Source organism: Adiantum capillus-veneris, chromosome 9 (assembly GCF_014529385.1).
Source record: "Adiantum capillus-veneris isolate H3 chromosome 9, ASM1452938v2, whole genome shotgun sequence".
NCBI classification, from domain to species: domain Eukaryota; kingdom Viridiplantae; phylum Streptophyta; class Polypodiopsida; order Polypodiales; family Pteridaceae; genus Adiantum; species Adiantum capillus-veneris.
This window is the reverse complement of record NC_140939.1, coordinates 78,826,010-78,838,181: the sequence shown is the minus strand read 5'-3', so window position 1 is coordinate 78,838,181 and position 12,172 is coordinate 78,826,010. Positions and strand designations below refer to the sequence as shown.

Here is a 12,172-nt window from a genome sequence, read left to right as displayed (position 1 = left end):
CCAAATGACCTTCGACAAGTCTGAACAGGAACAGACGACTGAAAAATACACGAACTTGATTGATAGAAGAACAGAAAGAGACACGATCTCGACTGACAGAAGACTAGAGAGATGAATATTTTAAAGCAGGAAAGTGTTTTGAATGTGGAGAACAAGGACATATCGTTGCACGATGTCGGAGTTCCTCATTTCAAAACAGATAGAACATTATGGATTAAGAATGAGATGATGATGACTTTGGAGCAGTGACAGCTTCCGAATGAACCTGAACTGAAAAAGAACGAGGAGATACTCGTTTTAGAACAGATATTGGCTTTCCAAGACAGGAAAGAGGAAGGTAAAGTGAAGGGTAGTTCTTAGTTAAGACCATTGGGCATTAAATGCGAAATGAATGGGGGGGGGGGAGGACCTAGTAGATACTCCTCAGATTTAGAACTTTACCACGACGCTTTTGGTCTAGCTGTGGCTATTCCAAGAGTTCTCACAGATCAGCGGGTTGAATATGGTGCAGGCGGGACTGCACAAGAGAGGAGTTACTCTGCTCCTTTGTCACAGATTACCTGGAAGGAATAAAGTCACTGATTTCCTTTTGGACTTTAGGGATACTGATGTGTTAACAATATTTTTTTTTCCGAGAAAAAGATCCTTCTATTAGTTAATGAAATTGCCCATTGGGCTACAACCTCCTCTACAAGAGAGGACTACAACAATCATGCTGGGGAGACTCTCCCAATGAAAACACAACATATGTACAATGAGGCTAGATCAAGCGATGGGAGGAGGGAAGAGCCACACAGGTGGACGGTAGTGCCATCTGAGCACACCCTGGACCATGGTGAAAAATGGCCCAGGACGCCAAAGTCGAAGGAAAGCCTCTCTGCGCTCCCTCATGCGGTCGGAACTGCCCTGGAGTCTCTCAAACTTTCCTCTGAGAGTATGGACCAGCTTCAGCCAAAGGTCCCGAACAGTCTTTGCTGGTGGTACAGGGCGAGCCTCGTAGATGCAGAAGCAAAGGGCCCGCCAGATGAACCAGAGTGTCAGGCCACTGATGAGCTCCCAACACACCTCTCTCTCACTGCACCACTCCTGTGGAGTAAGCTCTGTGGCAAGCTAGAGTGTAGGTCGCTCCCCCTGCATCACTATCATTCTGCTGGTGGATGATAGCTCAAACTGAAGTGCCGGGCCCGTGAGAGTGGACCAAGCAGCTGTCCCCCAAGTGTACTGCTGAGCCGTGGAAAGAGCGGGCATCAGCCGAAGAACACTTAGCCACACCTGCTGTGCCAAGGGACAGTCCCAAAGATAGTGACACTGACTCTCCACAAGATGGTGACAAGCTGTGCATGCGGACGAGAGACCACTATGCACAAGCCAACTCCCAACTGCTATAGCTCTGTGTGTGACCAGCCACCACTGAAACAAAGTGACTCGCCTCGGTAGTCTGGACTCCCACAACCTCTCCCAAAAAGCTGCCAAGAACTCAGCTGTGAGACCCTCCTCCTACCAATGAGGTGCTGCAGCAAGGCCAGCCTCTCTCTATGCTGCCAGTATGTGACATCCCAGTCGAACAATGTACTGAAAGAAAGGGACACCAAGGTGGTCTGTAGAAGAGACGGGGTCCCTTCAAAGCCACTCTCTAGGATCCCACTATACTCGTGCCAGTGGACATCACTCCCAAGCCCACAGTCTCCAATGTCCAGTCTCAAGAGCAGCTGGGTAAGGATCGATGACACAAGTCCTCCCACAGATGCCCACCACTCGGATCCTCTGAAAACAGCACTCTGCCACTTGCGGGGCCTCTACTGCAACTTGCTGTAAGCGTCCCTCACCCTGTAGCTCGAAAAACAGCGAAGAAACAGTCTCTGAGCAAGCCCAAACAGAGATGAGAACCTCCAGTCGCATGAAGGCTCCCATCCATCTGGGCGTTGTTGCCTCGAGAGGCATGAGCCACTCAGCTGGTACTGCCTTTGAGATTTCCTGGCACATGCTCTGCACCCCTCTCATGCCCTATAGTAGCTGAAAGCCCTGTAGCTCCTCTGAGAAGCCTGAAAACTGTAACAGTCACCTAAAGAGCGTGCTGGACCCGCTGCCATGGAACCCCAGGAAACATGAGGCCGACTACCAACCAAGTGACCTCTCTGAGTGCAAACCATGGGGTTCTAAACAAGGGGCTGTCGCAGGTGCTCCTCCGTTCAAGTAGGCTGACGCTGCTCCAAGCCTCGCCGCAAGTGCTCCCAAGATCGAAGCAACCCCACAGCGAAGCGATCCTCCAGTCTCCTGCTCAAACCAACTCTGCGCATCTCTGTTAAGATTCATTTGGTCGAAGGTTGCCAGGTCCTCCTGCGGTCCTCCTGCCTGAGGCACCCTAGCACGAAGCCGCTGTAACAAGAACTCCTTCCAGGGCTCCTCACCTCCTCACCTGGAAGAAGACCTCGGACGATGAACTTCCCTAGAAGGCCTCTACTCTACTGTGCTGGGTCTATGATCCCTAGCCCTCCCTGTGAACAAGGAAGAGTGATGACCTGCCAAGCCACTTTGGCCCGGGCTGTGAGAGTGTCTTGCCCTGACCAAATGATCAGCTGCTCTACCTGGCTGATACAAGAACTCGAGAAGATCCAACAAGAAGTGATGTACCACATAGTAGCCAACAACACCTGGTTGGCCACTACAACTCTGCCAGCCAAAGAAAGTCGTGCGGAGCTCCAATGTAACAACTTCCTCCTGATAGACAGGAGGAGGGGAGCAATCTGTTGCTCGGGAGACAAGTCCAAACCAACCTGAAGGCCCAAGTACCGAACTGCAGTCCCTGGGGGAATCCACCTGAAACTCTCACCTGGCATCCAATTGGGCACAGGAGCACTACCAACAGAGAAAGCCACTGTCTTTCTCTAGTTGATCAGTGCGCCAGATGCACAACAGAAGGTCTCAAGAGTTTGCTCACACCTGTGAAGGTTGGCGTCCTGCCATCCAATGACAAGGCTGAGTCGTCAGCAAACTCAGTGTCTAGTAGCTCATCCCCCCGAATAGGGAGTGCTAAGCCCCGTGAACCAACCTGCTGCGACACCAAAAACCTGCTCATCGCCTCAGCATAGAACAGAAAGAGGAAGGGGGCAAGAGGGCAGCCCTGTCTGACCGAACGTGTGAGCATGAAATGATTACCTCTACCTCCTGACAAAGGTACCTGACTGTGTGCCCGTCTGTACAAAGCTGACACCCCTCTAATCCAAGCATTTGAAAAGCCCATCCTGCGTAGAGTGCCCTCCAGAAAGTCCCAGTCAACTCTGTCGTAGGCCTTCTCAAAATCGACTCAACAAGAACATCAGAACCAGGGTCGAAACCATGGCATCACTACAGAAAATGTGCCCTGATTGCTCAGATGGCTCACTGAAATGACCTTGGAAGCCATTTCGGGGGTCTCAAACTCGATTTGATAGTAACCATGCCCGAGGAGCTGCATGTCGATGATCTTTCCCACCTCCACAAGAAGGTGGGCTTGGAGGAGGTTGCACACCTCACCTCTGTTGGGTCGGGTAGCCGATAATCTTTCAGATGACGGAGGTGGCCTGAAGGCGCTCCACCTCTGTTGCTGACTTGCTTGCTCCATCGGCAATAGAGCAAGTTGGATGGTCGGCTTTGTAGGGTTAGGCGAGGGGGACTTCGTTAGAGGCTCTCCGAGGCAGAGCAGGGGCCTCCATCTGTGTTTCCTACTGCTGGGGGGTGGGGGGCGCGTCTTTCACTGTAACAAGGAATGGAACGTGTGAGTGTGGAGGCCAAGGCGGGGGCGATGTGTGAAGGGAAAGGGGGAGGGAGGGAGGGGGGGTGAGGGGTGGGGGGGGGGGGGTTCAATGATAGCGGGGAAGCAAAGGCAGCGAGCTCCAGCCCTCCGACTCCTTGTGCGATAAGAGCTCAACTAATAAACAAATACCCGGACGGGGATGCTGTTAGTGGCAGTTCAGGGCCACCAATTTTATATAGGGACATCTTGCTCCGACATCCTCAGGAAAGTGGTTTGTCCGTCGACCTTGGTAAAACCAAGGTCATGGTATTTAATACCACCCCACAGTGGATTAGGAGGTCAGCGCCCGCCTTCACATACGGCCAAGAGAAGGTGGAGTATTCAGATGCTTACACTTACCTTGGAGTGGTTTTTAGTGGGCCAACATTTTCATTGAGGAGGGCAGCAGAGACTAGATTGACCATAGCCCATGCAGCATTGGGTAGATTGGAAAAGATGTGTTCACAGGTTCAGTTTCAGGAGCCTCGGACGAAGCTCTGGCTCTTTGACACTTTGGTGGCTTCTGCATTGCTTTATGGAGCTGAGATTTGGGGACCTTCACTGGATCATCACGGAAGGACAGGCCGCAGTGATGGACGGGGGGACATGAAGAAGCCTTTGGTCTCTATGATCTCGCGGCTCATCAGAGCCAAGGCTTCAGTACCACGTGCTATTGTACGAGCAAAGCTAGTTGCCCCCCCACTGGTGGTTCAGGCGCTCACCAGATCTGTCTCCTTCACACACCGCATGTGGCAACTTCCCGGAGAGAGATATGCACGCCTTGTACTTGAGTCCTCTCGATAGTTAGCCATGCAGGGAGATGCAGCATGCTGGTATGGGGAGATGACATCATGGTTTCAGGCGCATGGGTTCAGCATAGACAGATTGCCTCCATTCCAGTACTCACTGGATGCTCCCTCTCTGACTCTTACAGAGTCCGAGATCACCAGGCTCATTCGCTAGGACTTGACTCAGCTAGACACCAAGAGGACATGGATACAGCCAGTAGAGGAGTTGGGCACGAAGATGGCTTTCTACAGAGAGCATCTCCTCCAGCTTACTGAGGATGGTTTTGTGACGAGATACATGGACACCCACTTGTCTCATCGGATACGATGTGCTATTGGCCAGATACGCACATCTTCACACCAGCTGTGGATCAAGACTGGGAGATACAGCGGAGTACCAGCAGAGGCTAGGACATGCCCCTTGTGTGATATCGAGCCTGAGACAGTTGCACTACACATGCCACTGCCCCGTCTACTACGAGATACGAGGCCGCTTCCATTGCTTGTCCAGAGAGGGTTTTGGACCATCCTCTAGAGTCATGCGATACGAGGATCAGAGATGCTTGGGTTTGTTTTTGCTCGAGCTGCGCAGACACAGAGAAAACCCGATGAGAGGAGAGGCTAGCCAGTCTCAGAGACAGATCACAGACTTCTTTAGAGCTGCCAGTGGACACACGGAGGAGTTACTACCACAGCAGAGCTCGTCGCCTTACACCAGAGGCATACTGATCGATCGAGCGACTGAGCTGGGGAGATCCAGACGCCCACGACTGCAGAGGACTACACAGCATCGACAGAGGCTACATCAGAGGATTCGGGTCACTTTGGCTCGACATGCACGACGCCCGGTCAGACTACTGACCATGGAGGAGATTGATGAGATCCGCCAACGACCGATGCTGGATCTCTTGTGATCTAGCTATCCCAGCTAGCTGTTTAGCTGGTTAGTCCACACCTAGCAACTGTAGCAGTTTAGGATTTCATAGTATTTTATTTTGTCATTCTGTCATTTTGTCATCTTGTTATTCTGACTCTGTATCAGATCCACCACATTGTAACTTTCTGGTCTCATAGGTCACTTTGGCCTTTTGAAGACGTTAATATAACATTTCATTTCTCTCTCTCTCTCTCTCTCTCTCTCTCTCTCTCTCTCTCTCTCTCTCTCTCTCCCCCCCCCCCCCCCGAGCACGGAACTACGTCGGGCTGAGGCGAGGGCGAGGAGTCTGAGGCGAGGGCGAGGAGTCTAAGGCGAGGACGAGCAGGCTGAGGCGAGGTCGAGGGTGAGCAGCCTGAGGCGAGGGCGAGCAGCCTGAGACGAGGGCGACCTCTCTTGAGACGAAGGCGAGCCTGAGGCGAAGGCGAGCAGCCTGAGACGAGGACGACCACTCCTGAGACGAAGGCGAGCCTGAGGCGAGGGCGAGCAGCTTGAGACGAGGACGACTTCTCCTGAGAGGAAGACGAGCCTGAGGCGAGGGCGAGCAGCCTGAGACGGGGGCGAGCCTGAGACGAGGGCGAGTAGCCTGAGACGAGGACAAAGGCGAGCAGCCTAGACGAGGGCGAGGGAAAATAGCCTAGACGAGGACGAGCAGCCTAGACGAAGGTGAGGGCGAGCAGCCTAGACACGGGCGAACGGCCTAGACGAAGACGAGGGTGAGCAGGTCGTCTGGCGAGGGCGAGGTGCAGCAACTTACATTGCGCTGTCACATCAACACCAGTGGCAGCTGGTGAGGGCTTGACTCAATGCTCGCTCTGTTCCTCTCTCTCGGATGGACCAACCAGTCGAGGATGGTGATGCAAGTGGTTTCACCACCCCACAAAAAATGAAAGCGACATTCAAGCGGAGGAACAGAGATAGTATACTCTCGCCAAGCTCTCTACGGGCAGGTAAAACCGTCAGATTCCAAGATGATTTAATGATGGAGAAGGTTCAAGTGATGATTAAATCGGAGCTCAGCTTTATGAGAGATGACATCATGAAAGAGATGTACGTAAATGCAGATAATTATAAGAATTCTATGTATGCAGATATGAGGAAAGAATTGGATAAAGCGATGCTTGATAAGCATGATGAGATGTATCTATCTGTGAAAGGGGAGATGCAGGCTCTAATGCGGGCAGAAGTGAATGTAATGGAATGCATTATGCAGAAAACGTTGGATGTGGAAATTGCAAGCTTTGAATCTTGGAAAACCACTATGGAAAAGTGCATGAAGGATAAAGATGCAGTGATCGAAGAACTTAAAGGGGAACTTGCAGATTGCAAATCTATGCCCAAAATGGAGGGGGGAAATCAGCCCTCGATGCTAAAGGAGCTCGAAGAAATTAAGGAGCAGGTGAAAACTCTTCGCGAAGGGGAAGAACAAAACTCAAAAGAGGCTTCCTCATGGGCGGAGCGCCTTTTTAAAACACAGGAGAAAGTTGACGAAGTAGAAAAATGGATTGAAGGTGCAAAGAAAGGGAAGGCCTGGATGCCAGAAGCCGCACAGACTTCTACCATCATCAATATGACCGTTGATGAGGAACAGAAGAGGAGGACTAGAGCCCTCCATGTGCGTATTACTGGTATCAAAGACATCGAAAATGTAGAAGACAAAGTGAAGGAACTCTTGCAGCGCATGGGCATCCCGGAACCTATGCACACAGGTGCTTGGAGAGTAGGAAAGAAGGGAGTGGATGATCAGGGAAACGCCAAAGAGAGAGCACTTATTGTACGTTTCCCGACTTTGGAAACAAGGAAGGAATTCCTGAAGAAGAGACCAACACTTGAGAAAACTAGAATATTTATGGGGGATGACCTTAATTTAGCACAAATAGCACATATGCAAGAGTTGATGCCAGAGATCAAGGCAGCAAGGGAGAAGGGAAAAATTGCCTTTTATAGAGGAGGGAAAGTAGTGGTTGTGGAAAGACGCACAACATGAAGGTGCGAGACATATGGGACCACACTCCGGATGGCGGCATGGAATTGTAATGGATCATATAGGCTGGATGTGGGTGCCTTTGAGGATAGCTTAAGAGATAGAGACATTGTCTTTTACTCAGAGACACATCAGAAATCTGGACAGTTGATGCCAAGTGTGACTGGTTACTTATGGGAGACAGGTTGTCGGCCAGACGCTAGATCCCAGCATGGGAGTCGAGGTTCGGGAGGGGTAGCAGTCTTATTCAAGGAGGAGTTGCAGCCGCTATTACAGATTGTCCGGAGAGATGACCAGGCGAGATACATGTGGGTGAGACTGAGAGCTGAGACAGGCAGATTCTTATACATTGCTATATGTTACTTTCCCCCTAGCACATCAGTCTATACCTCACCTAGAGGGCAATCCCCCTTCTCTATACTTGATGATGACATATGGGAGTTCTCTAGAGATGGAGATATCATTCTTTTGGGAGACATTAATGCCAGGACGGCCAACTCCCAAACGGTATTTTATGATACCTCGGAGGAGATGCTTAGAGAGATGGATATATTGGAGATGGGGCTTGGCAGACACTCAGAGGATAGAGAGCACACAGAGTACGGGAGATATCTCATGGAGATGACGACTACGCATGGTTTGGCCATACTTAATGTTCTAGAGATCTTTCCTTCGTCTGGGGGATTCACATGCTTTCCACACAGACATGGGGCCAGTACAGTGGACTATGTCATGACTCCACCGAGCTTCATCTCTAATATTCAGGATCTCAGTGTGGGTCCTAGACCTGTTGGAGTAGCAGTGGACCATGCTCTCATGACTTTTTCAGTCTCTTTCTAGTATAGTGCCTCTCAGACACCACGGAGGATTGCACACACACGGTATACTTTTACACCAGAGACGGACTCAGTTTATGTGGAGGAGATTTACAGACGGATGTGGCCAGCCGAGCCTGTTATACCATAGAGGAGATCACTGGGGCAACAGCAGAGGCATACCCACACACTCAACAAGATCAGAGAAGACGTTCCTCAGAATAGTTGGTATGATGAGGAGTGCAGAGAGATAAGAGTTCAGATTCAGAGCGAGCTTATACTTGGAGTAATTACATATAGACAGTCTCAGATTGCCCTTCGGTGTTTAGTGCGACGGAAGAAGCGGGCCTTTTTAGCCCAGATGGAACGTGATTTGTATCAGCTCTTTTTGAGTCGAGATTCAGGTGAGGCCTGGCGTCTCTTCCATGAGCACTCACCTCCTCAAGTGATTACTTCTCCCGAGATTTGGGGTCAGTATGCAGCATCATTATATACAGTACCTTGGCAACCACCATTACCAGACCCTCTAAAGCCATGTCCAGCCACTAGTACCTTTTTTACCACTGAGATGGTGAAGAACGCCATTGACAGGATGAGGACTAGGAGAGCATATGATAATGATGGTTTGGTGGCAGAGCACTTGATACATGCTAGAGATTTACTGTCAGAGGTTCTTGCGCGGTTGTTTAACCATGTCATGTGTGAGGGACTACCCGAGTCCTAGAGATTATCTACTATTGTACCTCTCTTCAAGGCAGGGAACCCCACGGTGCCAGGGAACTACCGTACTATTATGATAGGGCACACATTGGCACGGTTGTATGCATCCATTCTTGAACACCAACTGAGTAAATGGGTAGAAAATGAGCGCATACGAGCATCAGGACAGGCTGGATTCAGGAGGGGTTTCTCCACTTTGGACCATATTCTTACACTCAAGAGCCATTATTGAGGAGGGTCGGGCACATGGGAGACGGATGTATTGTTTCTTTGTGGACTTCCGCAAAGCATTTGACACAACGCCGAGGGCCAGATTGATGCACAGGCGACTGAAGTTGGGAGTACCCACATAGATCATATGGGGGATCATGGCTTTATACGGCTCGGTGACTGGCCAGGTACGCACTCTTGAGGGGACTTTTGACATTGTTCATTCCACTATTAGAGTGAAACAGGGGTGTCCTTTGTCCCCGACACTTTTTGGTATGTATGTAGATGAGGTCTCTGACTACATTGACAGAGAGGGTGACAGAGGCGCTCAGCTAGCAGGGACATGGATCCCTTTATTATTATATGCTGATGACATTGTGTTGATATCAGAGTCGCCAGAGGGCATGCAGAGACAGTTGGATGCATTGCACAACTTTGCAGAGGATAGTGGACTGTCTGTGAACCTTGGTAAAACCAAGGTTATGGTGTTTAACACCACACCACGGTGGGTCAAGAGATCGGCACCTACACTCGTATATGGTCAGGACACTGTGGAGTACACAGACGAATATACATATCTAGGGGTGGTATTCACGGGACCGAGGTTTACTCTGAGGAGAGCAGCAGAGACTAGACTGTCTAGAGCCTATGCGGCATTGGGAGGGCTAGAGAGGATGTGTTCGCAAGTTCATTTTCAAGAACCACGAACAAAGCTATGGCTCTTTGATACTTTGGTTGCTTCAGCTATGCTTTATGGGGTCCAGGTTTGGGGCCCATCTGTGAATCATGACAGTTGGAGGAACATGGAGAGACCCTTGGTATTTATGATATCCCGGATGATTAGAGCCAAGGCCTCCGTACCACATGTGATTATTCGAGCGGAGGTAGCCCCCCCCCCCTATAGAGATTGAGGCTCTTACCAGATCAATGTCCTTTATGCACAGTCTATGGGATACACATAGAGGCAGATACACTAGATTGGCTCTTGAGTCCTCTAGACAGTTAGCGATGCAGGGAGACGCATCATGTTGGTATGCGCAGATGACCTCATGGTTTCAAAGGCATGGTCTCGGCATGGATAGATTGCCTCCTTTTCAGTATTCCCTGGATGCACCCTCCCTGCCAGTCACACGGACGGAGATCACTAGACTCATTCGTCAGGATCTTATACAGTTGGACACCAGGAGGACATGGGTAGAGCCGATGCAGGAGTTGGGCACGAAGATGGCTTTCTACAAAGAGCATCTTCTCCAACTTTGGGGAGATGGGTTTGTGACTCGTCCGAGCTACATGGACACTTATTTGTCTCATGGTCTGCGATGTGCTATTGGTCAGATTCGCACATCCTCACACCAGCTGGAGATTTTAAGGGGTAGATTTAGAGGGATACCACCGGAGTCTAGGATATGCCAACTATGCGGTAGAGAGCCAGAGACAGAGCTACACTACATATGCCACTGTACTGTGTATTATGAGATACGAGGGCGCTTCCATTGCTTATTCAGGGAGGGTTTTGGACCCCTAGATAGAGTCATGAGGTATCAGGATCAGAGATGCCTTGGCTTATATCTACTTGAGCTACACCGACATAGAGATAGTATGTTGAGGAGACATGGAGTACGACGGTCACAGAGACAGATCACAGACTTCTTTGGATCGAGGGAGCCAGGAGACCAACCACCAGCACGGGGTTGTACCCGCATTCATACCAGAGGCACCCTCATTGACAGTGCGACTGAGCTCGGGAGATCTAGACGACCACGACCGAGACACAGGAGCACACTCCATCGATGGAGACTCCAGCAGAGGATCAGAGGCATTCTAGCAGAGGATCAGAGGCATTCTAGCACGACACCCAGATTGTCATTGAGGGCCTATTCTACATTTTCACATTTCACACTTCAATTTCAGTTTTCATTTTTACATTCAGTACTACTTTTTGTACTTGTACTTCAGACATTGTATTAGATTCACCACTTTGTATCTGATGGTCTCATAGGTCATTTTGGCCTTTTGAAGACGTTAGTTAATATATCATTTCATTTCATTTCATTTCTCTCTCTCTGTTTCAGTTCAGTTATTTAAGTTGTTTGAAGTGGTAAAGTGTTCCCATGTTTCACGCCGGAAGTGATCATAGATTGATAAATCTTCTGAGTTTCGAATCTGATAACCTGTGTGAATCAGCAGGATTTCTTCATCCTTTTTTTTTTCAGCTGACTGGTCTGCTTTGTTGGCAGCGGATTATGACCTCACTGGTCAGATCGTTTGGCCTGGTGCAGAACTGCTTAATAAATATATAGCTCGAGGACTTCTTTCCTTGAATGAGTTGGCAATTTTAGAGCTGGGGTCAGGTGTTGGTAAGATGAAGGGCATCCGAGTCTATATTGGTATGCTAAGCTCAAGTTTACTAGCTGGAAGATCTGAGCCATGTGTCGGATGCAGGTTTGACAGGGTTATTGTGTGGACGATATTGTAAAAAGATTGTCATGACAGATCACAATGATAAGGTGCTTGAGGTGAGCTTGAAATTGGTTTCAGTATGATTCTTTTCATAATGGGCTGTTTCTAGGTGATTTTGTCTCTGTTTATTTGACAATGGGTGCAAGAAAATTGACGACGCTGTGGGTTGTCAGATATAACATACTGAAAGTGATGCACCATCTAGAAAGAAAGAAAGCTTTATTTACGTCTTCTAAAGGCCGAAGTCGGCCTATGAGACAAATCAATGTACATCTAGTGGTAGTCCGGGTGTCCGGAAAAGAAAATACTGAAATGAAAGCTAATCTAGAACCGGGATGTGCAGTGGCGTGGTATGATGGTAATGTGTGGTGGGAGAGGCCTAGATACTAAAATAGAATTGGCTCAACTGTAAGGTACTCTCAGAATATTTCTCTACTTTCTTGTGTCACTTCTTACCCTTGCCATCCTCTTCTTTTCTTACTTGCCTAC

At 49.5% G+C, this 12,172-nt stretch overlaps 1 protein-coding gene across 5 annotated transcripts in view; it reads left to right on the top strand.

The window, feature by feature from the left end:
* LOC147450705 (uncharacterized) overlaps nucleotides 1-12,172 on the top strand; it is a 116,131-nt gene that overhangs the window by 79,963 nt on the left and 23,996 nt on the right. For 4 of the 5 annotated variants that reach the window (XR_015189151.1, XM_086519804.1, XM_086519802.1 and 1 more), the window contains 2 exons: nucleotides 11,461-11,580; nucleotides 11,666-11,739. Coding sequence is in view for 4 of the 5 variants with exons in the window: in XM_086519804.1 (XP_086375930.1) it covers nucleotides 11,461-11,580; nucleotides 11,666-11,739 (194 nt within the window). In the remaining variant the exon portion in view is untranslated. The remainder of the gene's footprint in view (nucleotides 1-11,460; nucleotides 11,581-11,665; nucleotides 11,740-12,172) is intronic. The other variant, XM_086519803.1, reaches the window with a different exon arrangement.